This window comes from Fukomys damarensis, unplaced genomic scaffold (assembly GCF_012274545.1).
Source record: "Fukomys damarensis isolate Sample0158 unplaced genomic scaffold, DMR_v1.0_HiC HiC_scaffold_9, whole genome shotgun sequence".
NCBI classification, from domain to species: Eukaryota; Metazoa; Chordata; class Mammalia; order Rodentia; family Bathyergidae; genus Fukomys; species Fukomys damarensis.
Window position 1 is genome coordinate 41028198 of NW_022900921.1, and position 20751 is coordinate 41048948.

A 20751-nucleotide genomic window follows, 5' to 3' on the forward strand; every position below is an offset into this window, starting at 1 on the left:
TTGGGGTAACTTCAGTGTTAACATCAGGGGCCTTGCAGGGGACAGTCCCATGCACTGTCTCCTAGTACTGTCCTTTCTGTAACACACTTGCTGAGGGACACTGGGTGGGGACCTTTCTTGGATGTCAGCAGGCTGTGTGCTGAGCAGGAGGCTTCTGTGAAGACAAAACCAGAGAAATGTGGCACTGGCACCCTCCTGGACCAGTGAGAAGGATGGGTGCCAAGCAAAACCCCATGCCTGGGCCTCCCACTGGCAAATCCTGTCACACCCCAGGTTCCCTACTTATGTAACCCACAGATATCCACAGTGCTGGTTGCTCCCCAAACTCAGATGTACAAGAGATGTCACAGTCTTTCTCTTCTGCTCTGTCCTCCTGTCTTCTCTCACACACACAGCTTGAGTCCAGCAGATCTTCAGGGTGTGCTTTGGAGACCTGCAGGTGGCTGCCATGTCTTGTTTAGCCAGCTGTCGTCATCTTCCTCTGAGACTCCCAGGGCCATGATTTTATGGTTCTCCTCAACATCCAGTTTAGACAGTGTGTCTTGGTCCTCTGCTCTGGGTGAGGAGAAGCTGGGCCACCCCGAACATATTTTCCATCCCCACTTTCCAACAGCCAGTTGGATATGTATCCAGTACCCAGCAGAGCCTTGCAGTCACCCTCCACGATGCTTTCCTCACCCACACATCTTTGTATTTTGCTGCTGTCAACAACAGTCATGACCTTTCCTTTGCCTGGCTGTCTGTGACCGCATCATGCATTGAACCCCTGGTCTGGAGGTCCTTCTCCAGCCTAAACTTCTTTTCTGGCATCTCTTGGAGGATGTGGCCCTGGCCTCCCACAGCTTCATGGGGCTGAGCACCCTCTAGATCTCCCTTTCTCCTCTGAGTTATATCCCCTAACTGGGGGCTCCTTATCATTTCCCACTTTCTGGTCTCTTCGGGGGCACATCCTGCAGCAGTCCCCTCTAAAAGTGTATACAGGACCTGTGTCCATTAGCTTTCTTTTGCTGGGACAAAATACCTGACACACAACTTGAAGGAGAAGTGGTTTGTGGGGGGACATGGTTTCAGAGGGTTCCCACCATGGTCAGCTGGCACCAAGGCAGAAACATCATGGTGAATGGGTGTGGTAGCTGCTCACATCATGGAAGCCAAGAGAGGGAAAAAGCTTGAGGAGATGCATATACCCTTCGAAGGCACAGCCTGGATCACCTACTTTCTCCAACCCGGCCACACAGTCAACTGCGAATTCATCAATGGATTAATCCTGATGAATGTGGTACCCCCATGATCCAGTCTTCTGAAAGCCCACCTCTGAACACATGAGCCTTTTGGAGGACATTTTTGATCCATACTATAAAGGAGGTGGTTTTCACCCTCACTAGGCATTTTGCCTAGACCAAAACTCCTGAGACTGCTCCCTTAGGCCTGGGCCTTCCCCTGCTAGCCTCCTGATGGCTTCCTGCCTTCAGGGGGCTGTTGAAAAGCCACTGCCAGCTGAGTCCTGTGGGTGGACTTGATTTAGGTTCTTGCTGTTTGGCTTTACTTTTCTCTCTGAAGCTTATAGGGTCTTCTCTTGGCTGGAGCTTTGAAATACCACCAGGATCTATGCCTAAGGTCCAGCTGCCCCTGATTTCAGGCCTTGTGCCAGCCCCGGGGACCCTGGTATCTGGAAACTTTCCTTTCTTGGAAATCTTTCAAAATTTCTTTCACACACTGTTCTCCATTTTCTCTGGTTCTTCCTGGATCTCCTGATGTCCTAACATTGACTCTCAGGGTGGCTCTCTCAGTGTCCTCTTTTCTAGTTTCCAGCACTTTTCTTTGCCTTCTCATTGCTCCTTACAGAAAGTTCTGGTTACAAAAATATTAAAAGGGTTGGGGATTTATCTCAGTGGCACTGCCTGCCTTGCAAGCGCAAGGTTCAGAGTTCAATCCCCAGTACAAAAAAAACAAAACAAAACAAAATCAGTTTTGGTTGCCCTTCCAACTCTTCTTCTAAGTCTGTCATTCTGTCTTGCTTTCAATTCCCAAGAGCTTTTGTTTTCCAGACATATGTGTGTGTGTGTGTGTGTGTGTGTGTGTGCGCGCCCACACATGTGCTACTGGGGTTGAACCCAGGATCTTTGCACTGAGCTACACTCCCAGACCTTTATCTATTTATTTATTTGTTTCTTTCTTTCCTTAATTAATTTTTTGGAGATGGGGCCTAAGTCAGTAGTTTGCCCATGCAGGGCTGGAATTTGGGATTTTCTTGTCTCTGCCTCCCGGAATGCTGAGATTATGGGCATATGTTATCCCACCACCTTCATTCCTCTTTTAAAATAGTATCCTGTTCTTACTTTAAGGATGCAAGGTTTCTAATCTCTGAATCTAAACCGTGTTTTTCTCCTGGAATAATTCTTGTTTCTCCCAAATTGCTTTTCTCTTTCTGGTGTGTTGGAACACAGCTGTGTCGTGTTAGTGATATGTGTTGGTCATAGCCCACAGCGATGGTGGCGCATAGGGATGGCTTAGGAGTTGAGCACTGCTAGTTTAGTTTGTTAAACTGAAAGTTTTCAAGTACCTTCTGCTATAGGGGGAGTAGATATAATTCTGAAACCTGCTAGATATCTGACACTTGAGTGCGTGAAACAACAGAGGTTAAGAAGAGAAAAAATTCATTGAGAGAAAGATAGTTTATAAGAGAGACAGGAGGGGGACCAGAAAGTGGGTTGCCTGCTGGCCCTGATGCTCAAAGGTGTTTTATGGGGCAAAGCCATGAGGTAAGAAGGGTTCAAGGTGGGACAAAACTAGCCAACTAATAAAATTGCAAGTACAGTTGCTTAGGTAATATTGATCCAATGAGAAATCACAAAGTGGACAAAACTGCAGTCAACCAATAAGATCAAGTATAGTCACTTAAGTAATATTGATTAAATGGGGATCCAATGGGGAAGCAAGTCATGTAATCAGCAAGCATACAAGGAATTGAGCAAGGATTTTCACTAAGGTGTGGGCCAGGAATCTTTCCTGGAGATCTTGGTCCCCCACCCGGGTGATTGATACCTATTTAGAATTATCAGTCACTGCTATTTATCCTGTGTGAGTGTGGTAGTTTTCTCTCCTTTTACAGTGCTGGGCTTCAGTGAATGTGTCTTGATTGTCCTCTGTGTTGGTTTTTTTACTCTCCCCTGTGTTGGCTTCTTGTGGGCCTGCCCTGTCTAACTGCCTATGAGATGCCTAGTTAACTTATCTATTGTATAATATTTCAACCTGCAGATGCTTGATGAACTAGAAGTAGAACTCCTCCTCTATCATACAATCCCCTGAGACTTATCTGTCACTAGCAAGGCACTGCATAGTGGATTATTTTTATCCAAGATCAGGACCATGTGGTTCCCCACCACACACATGCATACACTCACCTATGTCCCCCCGAATGGACTCTACTGGACACCCCATTGGGGAGCCATGCTGCCTGTAGAGCTGGGAATCTCAGTGGAAGCCACACAGTGAAGTGGAAACGAGGGGTTGGTGGCTGGCTCCTCACTCCTCACCTCCCTTTCCCCTGCAGGACTTTGTGGTCGGGCTCTCCATCCTGCTGCGAGGAACAGTCCATGAGAAGCTCAAGTGGGCTTTCAATCTCTACGACATTAACAAGGATGGCTATATCACCAAAGAGGTACCAGGTGTCAGGCAGTGGCCCATCTGCCCTTGCTCCCCTCCAGTTGCTCCTTGCCTGATCTCTCTTCCTGTTTCCTGTCTCTGTCCTGGTGGCACTCAGCCACCAGGGTACAGCAGCCTGCAGGCTCCTCTCCCTGGCACTCTGCCTGGTCAGCACATGTGTCCATTCACCCCAGCCATGGAGGGGCCCTGGGGAGCCAAATGGAGAGGGGTATGGATGCAGGGGGGCAGTGTGGTCCCTTAAGCCAAGGTTGCAGACAGGCCCTCACCACGCAGACCCACAGATGGATTTTTGTTTGGCCCAAGCTTTTCTTTCTCTTTTTGGTATCTGAAATAATTGCTGCCTGCTCAAGTTTTGGAGTTGGGCACTTTGCTCTGCCTTCAACTTGTCTTGGACCAGCGAGGACAATCCCATCTCTCTCTCTGGAACACGGCCCCTCTTGCTTGCCCACCATTGTCCTGGGGGTGGCCTTGATCTTGGAGGCAGCCCCCTCCATTGGGGCCCCAAGAGCCACCACCCAGCTGAGTCCCTGCAACCAGTTCATACTAGTCCTCCTGTCCCCCTTCCAGGAGATGCTGGCCATCATGAAATCCATCTACGACATGATGGGCCACCACACCTACCCCATCCTGCGGGAGGATGCACCTCTGGAACACGTGGAGAGGTTCTTCCAGGTGCGCAAGCCCCACCCCAGAGCTGAGATGCCCCTTGTCCCTGGGGCAGACCCAGCATGGTTACTGGCCAAATCCCCTGGGGAATGAGTTTATTTTTTTTATCTTTATTAAATTTATTGGTACATATCAGGTATACAACGCAGTTATATTCATCATTGAGATCTTGTACCTATACATGACTTATCAGGTTCTTATTTTCCCCATTCCCCAGCCCTCCCCTCAGCCCCTCCTCCCTTCCCTGTTTACAAAGACATTGTTTCCATGTTTTTCCTTTTCACAAATTTTTTTTCTTTTTTTACCTTTCCCCTACCCCTCCCACTTCCTCTAGTCTTTCTTCCTATTACACAGTATCAATTATACATCTTAATCCTTATTTACACTTCTACTTTTTCACACCAGAGAAACTATTCAGTATTTACACATGTGTAACTTATTGATTTCACTTGAGTATGGCCTCAATGTGATCCACTTAGCTGTAAATCTTTCTAGTTTCTCATTCTTTATGGCTGAGTAGTACTCCATTTTATTTTTTAAAAGAACACATCTTCTGTATCCAGTCTCCAGCTGATGGGCAATTGGGCTGTTTCCAAGTTTTACCTATTACAAACTGTGCTGCTATAAACATGGGTGAGCATATATCACTGTGGTATGATTCTTTTAATTATTTTGGGAAGATACCCAGCAGAGGAATAGCTGGGTCAAATGGGACTTCTAATCCTAGTTGTTTGAGGTATCTCCATATTGATTTCCACAGTGGTTGCACCAGTCTGCACTCCCACCAACAATGAAGAAGGGTTCCTATCTCCCCACAACCCTGCCAACATTTGTTACTCATTGATTTCTTAATAGCAGCCATTCTTTCTGGGTTGAGATGGAATCTCAGTGATGTTTTCATCTCTCAAATGACCAGTGATGTGGAACATTTTTTCATATGATTATTTGCTTTTACTTTTTTGTCTGAGAAATGTCTGTGCATTTCAGATGCCCATTTTTTAATTGGGTCTTTATATTTGGGGGGTCTGATTTTTTGGGGTTCTTTGTATGTTCTGGATAGTAGACCTTTGTCTGAGGAACAGCTGGTAAAAATTTTTTCCCACATTGTAGGTTGTCTCTTGGCTCTGCTTGTGATTTCTCTGGTGGTTCAGAAGCTTTTTAAAAAGATGAGATCCCAATTGTTGATTCTTTGTGCTAGTTCCCATGCTACTGAGGATTTGTTCATAAAGTCTTTTCCTATGCCGATACCTTCAAGAGTTCTACCTAATTTCTCTTCCAGCAAGTTTAGTGTTTCTGTTTTAATATTTATATGTTTAATCCACTTGGATTTTAGTTTAGTGCATGGTGAAAGATACGGATCTAGTTTTAATATTTAACAAGGTGAAATCCAGTTTTTCCAACACCATTTACACTGTCTCTGTTGCCTAGAATTGCTTTTGCTATTCTAGGTCTCTTCTGATTCCAAATGAATTTTTGGATTGTTCTATTAAATAAACTGTTGGGATTTCAATAGGGAGTACACTGAATCTGTATCGCAGTTTTGGAAGTATGGCCATTTTCACTGTATTTATTCTTCCTTCCCAGGAACAAGGAATGTTTTGCCATTTTCTTATATCCTCTTCAATCTATTTTTTTAGAGCGCTGTAGTTTTCAGTGTAGAGCTCTTTTGTCTCCTTTGTTAGATTGATTCCTCGATATTTCATTTTTTTGGATGCTATTGTGAAAGGAATTGTCTCCCTAATTTGACTCTCAGTGAGACTTATTTGTGTACATAAAGGCTATTGATTTTTTAGTATTTACCTTGTATCCAGCTACTGTACTGAATCTGTCGATGAAGTTTAGGGATCTTTTGGTGGAGTTCTTCGGATCTTCTATATAGAGTATCATATCATCAGCAAATAATGCAATTTCACTTCTTTCTTTCCCATCTTTATTGCTTTTATTTCTTTCTGTTGTCTAATTGCTGTGGCTAATGTTTCCAAAACTATATTAAACAGGAGTGGTGATAGTGGACATCCTTGTCTCATTCCTGATTTTAGCATAAAGGTTTCAATTTTTGACCATTTAGTATGATGTTAGCTATTGACTTTTCATAGATAGCCTTTATCAAGTTGAGATAAAGACCATCTATTCCAATTTTCTGTAGAGTTTTAATCTTGAATGGATGTTGAATTTTGTCGAATGTTTTTTATGCATTTATTGATAGGATCATACGGTTTTTGTCATTGATTCTGTTAATATAGTGTATTACATTTATTGATTCACATATGTTGGACCATCCTTGCATCCCTGGGATAAATTCTACTGGGTCAGGTTGACTGATCTTCATGACCCTCTGAATTCTGTTTGCCAGTATCTTATTGAGGATTTTTGCATCTATATTCATTAGGGAGATTGGCCTGTAGTTCTCTTTTTTGGTTGGGTCATTCCCTGTTTTTAGAAACAAAGTAATACTTGCTTCCAGGAATGAATTTGGAAGTATTGCTTCTCTTTCAATTTCATGAAAAGTTTAAAAAGTAGTGGCAATAGTTCTTCTCTAAATGTCTTGTAGAATTCAGCAGTGAAGATATCAGGACCTGGGCTTGTCTTTGTTGGTAAATTTTAAATTACATTTTCAATTTCACTGATTGTAATTGGGGTGTTTAAAATTTTTATATTTCCTTCATTCAACTTTGGTAATTCATATGTATCTAGAAATCTGTCCATTTCTTCTATGTTCTGCATTTTATTAGAGTACCTGTTCTCAAAGTAAGTATTAATGATCCTCTGGATTTCTGCTGAATCTGTTGTGACTTCACCATTTTCATTCCTAATTGCATGAATTTGAACCTTTTCTTTCCTTTTTTGATAAGGTTGGCTAAGGGTTTATCGATTTTATTTATTCTTTCAAAAACCAACTATTTGATTCATTTAGTCTATTGCATTGGTTTCTGCTCCGATCTTTTTAATTTCCTTCCTTGTATAAGCTTTGGGTTTCCTCCTGTTCTTCTTTTTCTAGGAGCTTAAGATTCACCATTAGGCTGTTTATTTGACCTTGCTGTGTTTCCCTAGTTTCCCTAGGCATTCACTGCTATGAATTTCCCACATAAAATTTCTTTCATTGTATCCCATAGATTCCTGTATGTTGTACTGGCATTGTCATTAAATTGTAAAAACTATCTAATTTTGTCTTTAATTTCTGCTGTGACCCATTGGTTGTTCAGGAGAGTGTTGTTCAATTTCCATGCGTTTGTGAAGTTTTTATGGTTTCTTATGTTATTGATCTCTAGTTCAATTGCACTATGGTCTGATAATATACATGAGATAACTTCAGTTTCTTTGCATTTACTTAAACATGTTCTGTGAGCTAGTATGTGGTCTATTTTGGAAAATGACCCATGTGCAGCCAAAAAGAATGTATATGCTGATTTTGTGGGTGGAACACTCTGTAGACATGTATTAAGCCCATTTGTTCAAAAGCTTGGTTCAGTTCTAGTATTTCGTTGTTGATTTTTAATCTAGATAATCTATTTGTGACAATGGGGTATTGAGGTCCCCCACCACAATTGTATTAGTGCTAATTTGGTGTCTCATATCCCTTAATATTTGTTTTGTATACTTGGGGGTATTAGTATTTGGTGCATATATATTTATCATTGTCATGTCTTCCTCTTGGATTGTTCCCTTTAGAAGGATGTAGTGACCTTCTTTGTCTCTCTTAATTAGTTTTCGTTTGAAATTTACTTTGTGAATAAGATAGCTACCCCTGCTTTTTTCCAGGTTCCTGTCTCATCGAGACCTGTTTTCCATCCTTTTACTTTGAGTCTATGAGTTTCTTCTTGAACTAGGTGTGTTTCTTGTATACAGCATATTGTTGGATTTTGGTTCTTAATCCATTCTGCCAGTCTGTTTCTTTTGATTGGTGAGTTGAGGCCATTGACATTGATGGTTATAACTGATATGTATTGACTTGTCATTATCACATTATTTTCCTGGTTTATTTTTCTCCCTCTCCCTTTAAATTCTTGCCTATTGGATTTGCTCTGTCATGCCTCATGGAGTTGTGACCTTCATTCTCTTTTTCTATGATATTTTTTAAAAGTGTTTGGAGTGCTGGTTTGCTATTCATGAAGTTTCTCAGGTGTTCTTTGTCGTAAAAATCTCTTCTCTATCAACTTTGAAAGATAGTTTTGCAGGATACATCAGCCTAGGTTGGAGGTTGTTTTAAAGTTTGAAATACAGCACTACAGGCTCTCCTTGACTTGAGGGTTTTTGTTGAAAGTCAGTTGTGATTCTCATGGGCTTTCCTTTGACGTCATTTGTTTCTTTTCTCTAACTGCATGTAGTATTTTGTATTTCTGTTGGGTTTCCGGGATCTTGATTATTATGTTATTATTATATGGGGCTGAGTTAAAGCCAGGCCTTCCCACCAGATTTCATCCACCTGGGGCTCTGGGATCCAAGGCACCTGGCTGGGCGAGAACCTTGGGGGGCCATTTCCAACTCTCTGAGGAATTAGGCTGCAAGACAGTGGACTTGGGGCCTCTTGCTCTGTGTCCATGAGGCCTGGGATCTGATGGTTCAGCTGCCCTGGCTTGGGACCTCTAGACCTGAAGCCATCTTGTGCCTCTAAAGATTCCATTCAGAGAAGCCAGAGGTCACATGAGCATGGATACCAGCCCTGGGAGGTCATCAGGGAGCAGGGGTGCTCTGGGCAAGGCAGCCCAGGCAGGGAGCAGCTGTGCATATCCAGGGTGGGGACAGAGAGAGACACATGGGGCAGAAGGGGCCCCATCCTTTGAGCATCCTCCCATTGGTGTCAGAAACTTAGTCACTCTCTTGTCACTGAGAACCTACAACTTAAAGGAGAGGTTTATTTAGCTCATAATCTGTAGAGGTTTCTGTCCACAGTCAGCAGGTCACAAGGCAGGCAGTATGGTGGAGGAGAGCTAGAGCTGCTCATGGCTTGGCAGCCAGAGAGCAGAGAGAGAAGAGAGGAGCCAGAGAGGGGGTGAATGCTTCTAGGCCACGCATCTGTGGCCCTACCTCCTAGCAAGTCAGCTCTAATCCCCCATAATTCACTCACCTTCCAACGCCCCACCTGTGAGCACATGAGGCTCTTGGGGTACGTCTAGATAGAAACCATAACAGGGATTGTCCCTTATGGGAACACACTCACCTTGGATTTGGCTTGGGTCACAGAAAATGGACCGGAACCAGGATGGGGTGGTGACCATTGAAGAGTTCCTGGAGACCTGTCAGAAGGTAGGTGGCACCAGAGGGCTGGACATGGGCCTGCCTGGGGCTGTGGGATGAGATGATGGCCCATGGAGAGGCAGACAGGGACCAGCAGGAGGTGACCAGCCTCAGACCAGCTACTCCCCATCTCTGTGCCTCAGCGCCCCCACCCTCCCACTGAGAGGAAGCTGCTGGGGTTGGGAGATTGGAAATACCCTTCCCCTGCCCTCCTCTGCCCACCCTTACCAGTTCTCTCCTCCGCTCTCCACACAGGATGAGAACATCATGAACTCCATGCAGCTGTTCGAAAACGTCATCTAGGATGTGCAGAGGAGGTGCTGGGTGGCCATTGCCACTCCACTCCCAAGAAACTGAAACTTTTTTCCGATATATTTGAAAAAAGTGAGCAGTTCACTCGATACACACAGGATGAGAACATCATGAACTCCATGCAGCTGTTCGAAAACGTCATCTAGGATGTGCAGAGGAGGTGCTGGGTGGCCATTGCCACTCCACTCCCAAGAAACTGAAACTTTTTTCCGATATATTTGAAAAAAGTGAGCAGTTCACTCCTGATACACACACACACACACACACACACACACACACACACACACACACACACACAGAGTTCCTCAACAGCTGTCCCCAAGCCAGTGGAGCAAGGAAGCTGCCTCTGAGGTGGGCAACCCATTTACCAGTCAGTAGATGTCACCAGGCAGGGGCTCAAGAGCCTGAAAGAGCATCTCCAAAGCACAGGACCCTCCCTCTCCTTTCCCACTAAATGGGGACCCCAAGCTCCTCTGGCCTCCTCCCCTGCACTCCCTGACCAAGGACCTGTGTCCCCAGAGAGGCCCTCACTGTGGGGCGCTGGGGTAGGCAGGGCTCAAGGAGTTCAGACTAAGATGGAGGTGGTCACAGGCCTGAGCCTGCTGCTTCCTGAGAGCCCAGTACTCAAGGCTGGGGATACTGACCTGGGCAAGCTGGGCCAGTGCCAGGCCACCCACTGCCAGGCCATTTTGGGTGGTGAGGGCCCCTGGATGCCATTCTCCATCCCAGGTTCTGGCTTGGTGGGAATGCAGGAGAGTGCTGCGGCCCCCAGCACCAGGCTGTCCTCCCCCAGGTCAGCTCAGTCCTGGGAGGAAGTGACATGGCTGAGGGACCGGAAGCCATGGAGCCTGGGAGGGCCCAGGCAGGGCTTTCCGTCCCTTCCCCACACCCCATCTCCCTGGAGCTCCATGGGGCTCTCCCACAGGCTTATCCCAGGCCCTACAAAAGCACAGGCACTCTGCTCTGGAGGGCAGCCAGGGCCACTCTCAAGGCCCTCCTGGGGGCCAAGGCCTTAGTGCCCCTGGGAAGGAGCCCTGGGCATTCCTTGCCCCAGAGCCATGGGGTCTTGAAGACTACTCCCAGCCTGCTCACCAACATTCAGAAGCACAAACCGGGGACCCTGCTGGGTAGCCCTGCCTGGGGGATGGAGACCCGAGGGGGGCAACAGCAAGAGCAGAGCACCCTTTCGAGGAACATTCCCACATGATACATTCCATCGGCCACCCACGTTGCTCAGGCCAGTCTTGGCCCCTGGGCGCTCCAGGACACCACCCCCAGGTGAGCAGAGCCCTCAGAAGAAAGGTGGGATGGCCAGGCTGTGGGACCCTGTGAGCCCCACTGTGCACAGCTGGGGCCCCTCATGGAGTTGCACTGACATTTCCAGTCTCCTGGGGTCCCCTTCCCCTCCTCCAGGGGGTGTGAATCAGCCTCCCCTGGCTCAGGGATCTCCCCCTCCCAGCTAACATCCTGTGCTTCTCAGGGGCCAAGGCACAGGAGACAGTTGCCACCACACCCCCTGGACCCCCATCTCCCATGCTCAGCCACAATGGGCCGCATGTCTGCATGGCAGAAGCGTCTCCCTTGGGCGCAGCCTGGGAAGGTGGTTCCTGTTCTCAGCGCCTACCAATATTCAGTCCTATATATTTTAATAAAATAAACTTGACAAAGGAGGGGGACTCTTGCCAGCTTTCTCAGCTGAATTTCCATCTATCCCTCAAACCCTGGCTGCTATTAGCTGTGGCTCCTGCCCAGGACTATGCTGGTAAATGTTTTTTTGTTTGATTTTTGAGAAAGGATCTTACTTCATAGCCCAAACTGGCCTTGAACTTGTCGTGGTGATCCTCCTGCCTCAGGTGTGTGCCACCACACCTGACTTAGGCTGATTAATGTTGACAGCTACTCTGAGTGAGGCAATACCCCCGGAACTCTCAAGCTCCCAGTGAGCTGTCACTGAGGTTGAGCTGGGAAGAGAGCCCCTCACAGTGGCCCTGGGGACCTTTACCAGACTGTCCCACCCTACCCTGTGCCCAAAGTTGGTGGAGCAGAGCAATTCTTAAGGTGCCATGCAGATTTCATCCTAGATCATTTTTCTTTCCCATTTCTAGGAAGTCAGTTCTGGGTGTGGCTGGAGGAAACAGATAGAAGTAGACTGGACCTGGAGACTTCTTCCTTTCTGGGGTTTATTTTCAAGAGTGTAAAGCTGGGTGTGGTGGCACACGCCTGTAACCCCAGCACTTGGGAGGCTGAGGTAGGAGGATTGCTATGAGTTCGAGACCAGCCTGGGCTACATAGTGAGTTCCAGGTCAGTCTCAACTACATAGTGAGACCCTGTCTCAAAAAAACAACAAAACAAAAAGTGTAAATTCCATGAGGGTTTTGCCAGGGAAAGGGGAAAGAAGACTATGGAGGACAAAGGGGGCTAAGCTCTGCCCCACATGTAGGTTGACAAGCAAATCAGTGCCACTGCAGTGTCTGAAGCCACTGCATTCTGGGATGGTTTTGATGCAGAGGTAGATATTGGAATAACAAGTTAAATGAGAAACCTTGTGACTTTAGATACAGAGAAAGCATTAAACACATTCAAGCTCCACTGGTGGTCACAATTAGGCATGGTAAGGAACAAGATGACAAGGGTCTCCAAAGCAGACACCATACGTGGCCATACAATGTTAAAAGCTCTCCCCTTAATTCAAGTCAGGTACCAAGCAGTGGACATCATACCTGCCTTGACCAAGACCAGTGAGTGACAATGGGAACAGCTCTGCTGTTCAGACCTCAGCTCCTGCTGCACCAGCTGTATGGCCCAGGCCAGGTCGTCTAATCCCTCTGTGCTGCAGTTTGCTTACCTGTGAAGCAGGTAACTGCACTACAGAACCAGGTCTAAATGAGCATAAGATGTTCAGGTACCAAATCCAGCTCCAACAGTGGGGTCAGCTACCTGTGTCCTAGTGACAGGACATGGGTCCTTCTAGGTTTCCTGCCTCCACCTGTTCAATGCAGTGTCTTCCTGCTCTCACCGCCCCTATAGCACCTTCTGGCTGAAGGCTCCTCCCCTGCTGGGTGTGGCTTTCGCTTGCCACACCCCTTACCAACCTATAGATTGGCTGCCCTTCAGATAGGTGTCAGGGCTGGCCCAGTCGGCTCTGGGTGCCAGGATGCTGCTGCTCCCTAACAGTTTCCAGCTCAGAAGTCTGTGTTACAAGGGCCTAGGTGCTGCCCAGAGTGGTGGGTGTTGGGAGAAGATTGAAGAAGTTCTCCTCTCCTTCACCCCACCCCAAGGGCATTGAAGAGCTGTGTCCCTGACACCCACACCTAGTAGGTAACTCCTTAACAATGCCATGCCTCTAAAGCCTTGCCATGTTGAGGGCATAGGGTTCATCCTTCCATTCTAGAAATTTCTGTGGCTTCTTCAGCATACCTGTTTACCCTGCTGAGCCTGTCTTCATCTGTAAAATAAGAAAAAATTCACTTCTAGGACTGTTACGATAATTCAGTCTGCACATTTACTAGCCTTTTAATAAATAAATATAAATACGAACATCCTTTCTAGCCCCTGAGGTTTCCATGTAGCAGGTTGGCTTACGTGAATAAGTCATCAGAGGAAGTGGATCTCAGGATCCACCACTCATTACATGGTCAAGCTGACCAGCCACAGGAAGGAGCCTTCAGAGCAAGCACTGACCGTCCTGTGGGCCTGGCCTGTGTCCTTCACCCTTGAAGTGGCCCTATTGAGGCCTCCTTGATAGCACAGGATGAGAGAAATGAGGTCCAGAGACATTAGCTAACAGGCCCACATCCTTCCCATGGTGCTCTGCAGTACAGCTTCCCAAAGAGGAGAAGGCCAGCCAATCTACCCTGAGAGAATCCTGGCTTCTCAGATTTTCAGTCCCCACTTGCTTGCAGTTCCAAGTGTTGTGTCCCTACTGACCACCAGGGGGCAGCTGCCCCACACCCCGGTCTCCTCACCTCTTTCTAGCCTTGGGCCCCACTGGAAGCTGTGTGGAAGGGAAGCTGTTTGCCATTTCCTTCATCGACCCAAGGACATTTCATAGTTCTGTCTTGTTCTCCACATGGTGTTAAAAAATTTTTTTTAGTATCTCACGTAAAAGGTGCCAGGTGCTCCTAGAGCACACACCTAGCTGGGTGCTGGGTGAGGGACACAATAGCTGAGTCGTCTTGTCTTATTAGCTCCTCATACACCTACTAGGACTCACCTAACTTAACACATAACATGTTAGGCTTCTAATCCTGGAAAAGCTTGCAAACCCCACTTTCACCCTGCTCAGCCCTTGTCAGGTCCAGGCAGCAGGGAGGAGACTGGCTGGTCAGGGACTCAGAGCCACTGTAGAGGGGCAAGGGCGTGGGTCTCAGGGACTGAACTTGCAGTTGGCCACAACCGCCCCCCTAGAGGTAGCCTGGAGCCCTTGGGGACATCAGACTGGCCCTTCCAGTTCACAGTGGCAGAGCCCTGCGCATCACAGAACTGTGTACCCTTCATGATCATCTGCCTGAGTGGGCACCTGCATCTCTTGTACCAGCTCGTCCACAGCCACGGTCCCCTTCTCTGCCCCTTCTAAGTTCCAGTCCCTGGGTGTAGACTAAGGGAGGCACCATTCCACACTCATCAGGCTCCTTCCCCACACCAGCCATGGGCTACAGCCTGAGACCTGCTGGCAGGAAATTGACTCTTGCCAGGACACTAGAGGGCAAAGAGGGTCTAAGGCAAGGGCACAGGACACAGATCAGGAAGCTGAGCTTGCCTGAAACCTACTGCTGAAGCCCTCCTTGGCCCAGGTGCCCTCATCCTAGGCAGCGCTCCTATTCCTAAGATAGGAGATTAGGGCATGGCAAAGCTAGTGGAGGAAGTAGGCCCTAGACACATGTGCAGAACAGTTCCCAACCCCTACACTGGACTTCTGGTGAGAATTTGAGCAGCTTTTCAATAGGATGGCCTGGATCTGACATCAGCCTGAGCCGTGGGATCCCAGTGCCACCTCTCAGAGAGAAGTTCTCTCAGCTTTCCTCAAGATCTGGATGACATATAAGGAACCAGGTGCTGTGAGGAGCCAGCTATTGTGATTTTCTTCATGGGAGCCTGCCCTGCCTTCTACAGGGTGTGCTTTTCTCCTTTTACTGTGTTTGGCCCAAGCTTATCCTGTAGAATCAGTTTCTCTCTCTCTCTCTCTCTCCCTCTCTCTCTTTCTCTCCCTCTCTCCCTCCCTCCCTCCCTCTCTCTCTCTCTCTGTCTCTCTCTCTCTCTCTCTCTCCTTACTTTCTCAAATAAACTTGGCCACTGCTTTTTGCTCTTTTTGATCAATTTTGTTTGAGATGAGAAGAACCTGGAATCTAATTCCAGGGGGAGAGGCGAGCAGCCCAAACCCATAACACTTTGTTGGCAAGCCACTTTTAGAAGGAGCTACCTGGTAACATTTCTGTCACTGTCCCCATCAGACTCCTCCCTCCCAGCCCACAGCAGGTGCTGGGCCCTCAGCCCTCTCACCCACTCACCCGGGCCTCATTTTCCAGTTGAGGGGCAGCCCACTGGCTAGCCATGCCCCGGGAGGAAATTGTGGGGTAAGCGTGGCCCTCTTCAGTCACCTGGATTTGCCCCAGTCAGCTGGCGTGACTATGAGGCTGCACAGGGCCAGGCACGGCCCCCACCTCACATAGCATCTTGTCACCTGGCCCGTCCTGAGCAGGTCTTCAGAGCTGAAAAAGGAGCCTAAGTAAGCTTGCAGGAGGTGTGTGTGGGGTGCTCAGGATGCAGCATGGGGGGGGGGGTTCATTAGGCCAAGAGCATGCAGGCCCTTGGAGAGATGGGATGCATTACTTCCTGGAATGGGGACCTTTATGCTTCTCTCCCAGGGGTGGAACCCCAGGAGAAGGGGGCCACACCCAGGAAGGGTGCTAACCACTCAGCGGGTTACAGACAGGGGTTTTATTTGATTATTCATGGTAATTTAAACCTGCTTTGGGTTCTCTTCTCTCAACCTGTTCTTTATTTTAGGATCAGACTCCTGCTCTTTACTTTCTCAATTAAGCCAATTTATGGACTTTCCATATTCCTGAGGGATTCTAGGTGTCTGGCAGGAAAGGAGTCTAAATTTAACCAAAGAAGGCTGATACGCATCACTTTGGCTGACTTCAGCTGAGGCCCAGAAGGTGCAGTCTTCTTAAAAGTACAATTTTGGGTTATGATTTCCTTGTCCCCTACCTTTTATTTCTTCTGTCCTACCTCAGTCTCTGCATGTGGAGAAAGAAGTGAGGCCTGACTAGCTTTGGTCCCCAAAAAGGGCTTCAAGGTCCCTAAGAAGGGCTATGCACTGAAGTGTGCTTGAAAGTACAGTCCTGTGTGGCCTGAAAAGAAATCAATGTCCTCCTGAGCAGGTCCCTGAGGACAGCCCTCTCCTGGGTGGTGGCACCTGACTGTGGACCATCCAACCAACAGACTTCTCCCACTGGCTGCCTGACCCACAATGGGTGGCAGTCTTAGAACTGGGGACCTTTTAGGGAGGGGCAGGCACATGACCCAGGAACAACCAGTAAGGCCCAGGAAGCCCTATGTTGGGAATGCTGGGACAAGAAGCTCCTCTGCAGCAGAGTGTGTGAGTGCTGGAGCTGTTGCTGCCATTTTATCACTTGGAGGATCCAGGAGAATAAAAACAGAGCAAAAAACATTCTGGCTCAGGGATGGGAAGAGAAAGGCCAAGGGGAAGTGGGGACAAGGGGGCCCTTGCAAAATCAAGCTGTACCTTATGCAATTTTCTCCTAATCTCTAGACTTTTCACTTATAACAGCCCTAAATGCATTCTTAGTCAGCCCCTCCAAACCAGCTAGAACTAGATGCTCAGCACTTTTGATTGAAAAATTCTCAGCTGCTAATGCCAAGGTCAGCTGTGGGGGTGTGAATTTGCTTTCCAGGCTCCAGTGGGCCCTGAGAAGGGGGTCAGACCCTCAGGCCGGCACTGTCACACAGGCCAGACTGCAGGTACCTTACAAGCAGGAGCCACCTATCACCCTTGGGCCCAGCACTGCAGAAGTTGGCACATGTTGGGGAGGGGAGCACTCTGTAAATGCAGCTGAGCCCCAGTTCAGCAAGAGCAGTTGCTGAGCGGGGACCAGGAGGCCTGCACAGGGTTCCCAGGGCAAGGCCAGGGTAGGGGCCAGCTCTCAGGTGTCCTTTGGCCTGAGCATCCCAAGAGCACACCCAGCTCCTGGGCCCCTGCTCCTCCTTCCTCTCCCAGTCTCTGGCTGTGTCCCGCCCCAGGGGTGCAGCAGACCATGCCGGGCAGTGCTTCTTCCTGGTTTTGAAAAATCACCAAATACAGTAAAACATCCAGAAACTAAAAATAAGGCCCCAAAGAGCAGATCATCAGTTAGTTCTTGACAGCAAGCTGCGATTGCAAAATCTTTGAGTTCCTCACTCTGTTGACAAACTTTCCCTGCCCAAGTCAGTTTATCTGGGGCAGAGCAAAAGGGGCTTGCAAGGGAGAGGATGCTGGGCAGGGACTTGCTCCCTTCCCTACCCACTGGCTCCCACCGCTGCCCTGCTTCCCGTGTGTGTGGAAAAGCCACAAATCACTAGGGTATGGGAGGGCGGGCAGCATCATCACCCCACAGCCCATCATCCCAGGCCCTGCCCCTGCCCAGTGCTTCCTTCCTTCCTAACAAAAAGTGCTAGGCCAGGGAAGGAGGACAGAACAGTTTGCTGATCATACAAGATATGATCGACAAATACTGTGAATGTTTAAATTTTAAATTATTACAGTAAAAGACGCATTCCTTCTAATCGCCCCCTCACTTCAAACACACTTATCCCATCATTCTTGCTACTTCTGAAGCAGCTCTGGAAGTCCTCTCTTGTGAGTGTCTTTACATGGAGCGATCAAAAGTGTGGTGAATGTCAAGTGCCAGCCAATGGAAAGGCAGGCTTTTAAAAAATGATAGTGTGTCCTCATCCACCATAGTCACTAGATCTGGCACCATGCAATTTCTGGCTGTGCCCTAAAGTCAAAAGGATTATGAAAGGTCACTGTTTTCTGGTTGTGTGTGTGTGTGTGTGTGTGTGTGTTTGCCGGGGATTGAACTTGGGTCCTTCAGCTTGCGAGGCAGGTGGTGGCACCCCTGGGCTAAATCCCCAGCCCAAAAGGTCAATGTTTTGAATTGACTGGGGATATAGAGGCAACCACAGCAGCACAAATAAAGACCCTCACAAAAGCAGACTTCCAGAACTGCTTCAGAAAATGGCAAGAAAAATGGAACAAGTTGTTTGAATGGAGGAGGGAGTATTTTGCAATGAACTAATGTCACTGTATCTTTTACTGTAATACTTTTTAGAAATTAAATACTTGTCATTTTTTAAATCACACCTGGTATGTAGTCCCCTATCCAACCACAATGGTCTGCCACCATCACCATCTGTGGACTCACAGAGCCTGACCCCCTTCTGGGCCCTGCACAGCACTGGGTCTCACCAGGGAGTTCACTGCTCAGCGTGTGAAAGACTTTTCTTACCAGGTGCCTACCATCTAAGGGCAGAGATCTAGGTGAAGGTCGGATACTTTACCATGTGGGTTGGAAGACAACATCTTTAAAAGGGGAGATTCTGTTGCAATATATGCATACCCATGTTTATAGTAGCATGGTAAATAGCTAAATCTTGGAAACATCCCAAATGGTGACTGGATAAAGACATGGGATTTTTTAAAATAAAAGGAAATACTACTCAGCCATAAAGAATAGTAAACTGGAGACATTTATAGCTAAGTTGATACACTTAAGAGGCCGTACTCTTAAGTGAAATAAGTAAGACACACATGTGTAAATACCAAATTGTTTCTCTGGTGTGAGAAACTGAAATGTAAATAAGTACCAAAATGTATAATAAATGTGAAATAAGAAAAGATCCAAAGGGGAAAGGGAAGGGGAAACAGGGGAAGAGAAGGGGGAAAATATGAGAAAAGGAAAAAATGGAAATGAAGTCATTGTAAATAGGGGAGGGGTGGAGGGGTTGAAGGGAGGGCAAGGAAATGGGGAAAAAATAAGAACCAAGATATATTATGTAAAGGTACAAATCCCCAATGATTAATGTCATTACATTGTATACCTAAAATGTACCAATAAACTTAATGAATAAAAAAAGAGGAGGTTATGTCTTGTAGAGCGCAGTATATGCTTTGAATCAGAGACCATTATTTGCTGCTGTCTCCCACACAGTAAGAATACAGGGATCCAGGAACCAAGTAGGAGTATCTTCTCTATCACCTCTAATAACTCAGTTCTATTCTGACCATGTTGAGCTTTGCTGGCTTGGAGTGATCAGCACTCATGAGGGAGGGTTTCCACCAGGGGACACAACAATGATTCCACTGAGTTGGGAGATAGATTGACCTGGCCACTTTGGGCTCCTGATGTCCCTGAACCAAAGGAGAAAAAAGAGGAAAAAGAAGATGAAAAGGAGGAGGAGCAAGAGGAGGTAACTCTACTGGTTGAAGTGATTGATGCAAATTACCAAGAAGAAAACTTGGTTCTCAGGGGAATCTGGTTGCTATGGTGAAACCAAAAATGGCCCAGGGCTTCATTCTCCAAGCCTAGAGACTGCTTAGTACCTCCAGGCCTTATTATAAAGGTTAATGAAAAACTACTGCTACCCAGAGCTTTAAAAAAAAAAAGGTAGGATGACAGGTTCTTGTGGCAAGCAGAAGAAATACAGAACAGAACACATGGGGGAAGAAAAAAGCCACCTCTATCAGAGAATGTGCTTTGTGATTAATTCTGGCATGAGAACCATAGTAGCTGTGGTATTTCAATTTGATTGTTTCATATACCTGTTTACCATGTCTTCTGCTCTCTTCTCCCCATTTTTTTATATCTAAGTTGTTAGGACTTAACTTTTATTTTAGGTAACAAAATATTCAAGGACGTGGGATATTATGAAAAAAAACCGGCCCTGACTCAGTTTCTCCTTCTGATACCAGATGCATGGGGGTATCTTCTCACACACCAAGCACGCAATTCTGCAGTAGCAGACCCCAGCGTAGTGACCTGTAATCCAGCTCAATTCTGATGCCATCTGCCTGAAGGTAGCATCAGGCCCCAAGTTGAGGGCTGGGTCCCCAAACCTGCCCTCCCAACTTTTGATGTAACCACAGCTTCCACTTGCTGGCCACCTGATATAAATTGGGGTTCCCAGGAGCCCCTCCTTAGGTTTGACTTATTTGTTTAAGGCAAACTATTTACTGGCCTATTATAAAGGGCATCAGCAAGAATGCAGATGAAGAGGTTCACAAGATGAGGTACAGGGAGGGGCACAGAGTTTCCCTCGTTGCAGAATATGAACTGAAGTAGGGGCCTGGTGGAAAGAGAGACTCTAAACTAAGGCTTGGTTAACAGGCAACTTCTTCCAATTGACCAATGTGAACAAACAGTGCAGCCAATCACTTATGGGGGACAGAATAGGAATTTGGAGGATCTATGATTGTCCTGGAGTGTCAGGAGTCTTAACCAAGTCATATGGGAGCCGGGCACATGGTGGTGCACACCTGTAGTCCCAGTTCTCAGCAGGCTGAGGCAGGAGGATCACTGCAAGTTCGAGCCCAGCCTACACGACACAGTGAGTTCAAGGCTAGTCTGAACTACATAGCAAGGCTCAAACAAATAAACAAATAAAACAAAACAAAGTCATATGGAAAAGAGTGGATCTTTCCACTAAGTTGTTTGCTGTAACACATATTGTGGAGAGAGTTCTTAATCATTTGTAGGATCACAATTCTAAGGTAAAATTAAACATTGTCAATACCCAGAAGTGAAATGACTACATCATACAGCAAGTATATATATATTTAACTTTTTTTTTTTTTTTTTTTTTTTTTT

At 47.0% G+C, this 20751-nt stretch overlaps 1 protein-coding gene across 7 annotated transcripts in view; it reads left to right on the forward strand.

Annotated features, from left to right (window-relative positions):
- Kcnip3 (potassium voltage-gated channel interacting protein 3) overlaps window positions 1-9960 on the forward strand; it is a 77755-nt gene extending 67795 nt beyond the window's left edge. For all 7 annotated transcript variants that reach the window (XM_033761692.1, XM_010638150.3, XM_033761693.1 and 4 more), the window contains 4 exons: window positions 3554-3661; window positions 4234-4338; window positions 9514-9576; window positions 9823-9960. In XM_033761692.1, the coding sequence (XP_033617583.1) occupies window positions 3554-3661; window positions 4234-4338; window positions 9514-9576; window positions 9823-9870 (324 nt within the window). In that variant the 3' untranslated portion in view covers window positions 9871-9960. The remainder of the gene's footprint in view (window positions 1-3553; window positions 3662-4233; window positions 4339-9513; window positions 9577-9822) is intronic.
- Window positions 9961-20751: the final 10791 nt, after the last annotated feature.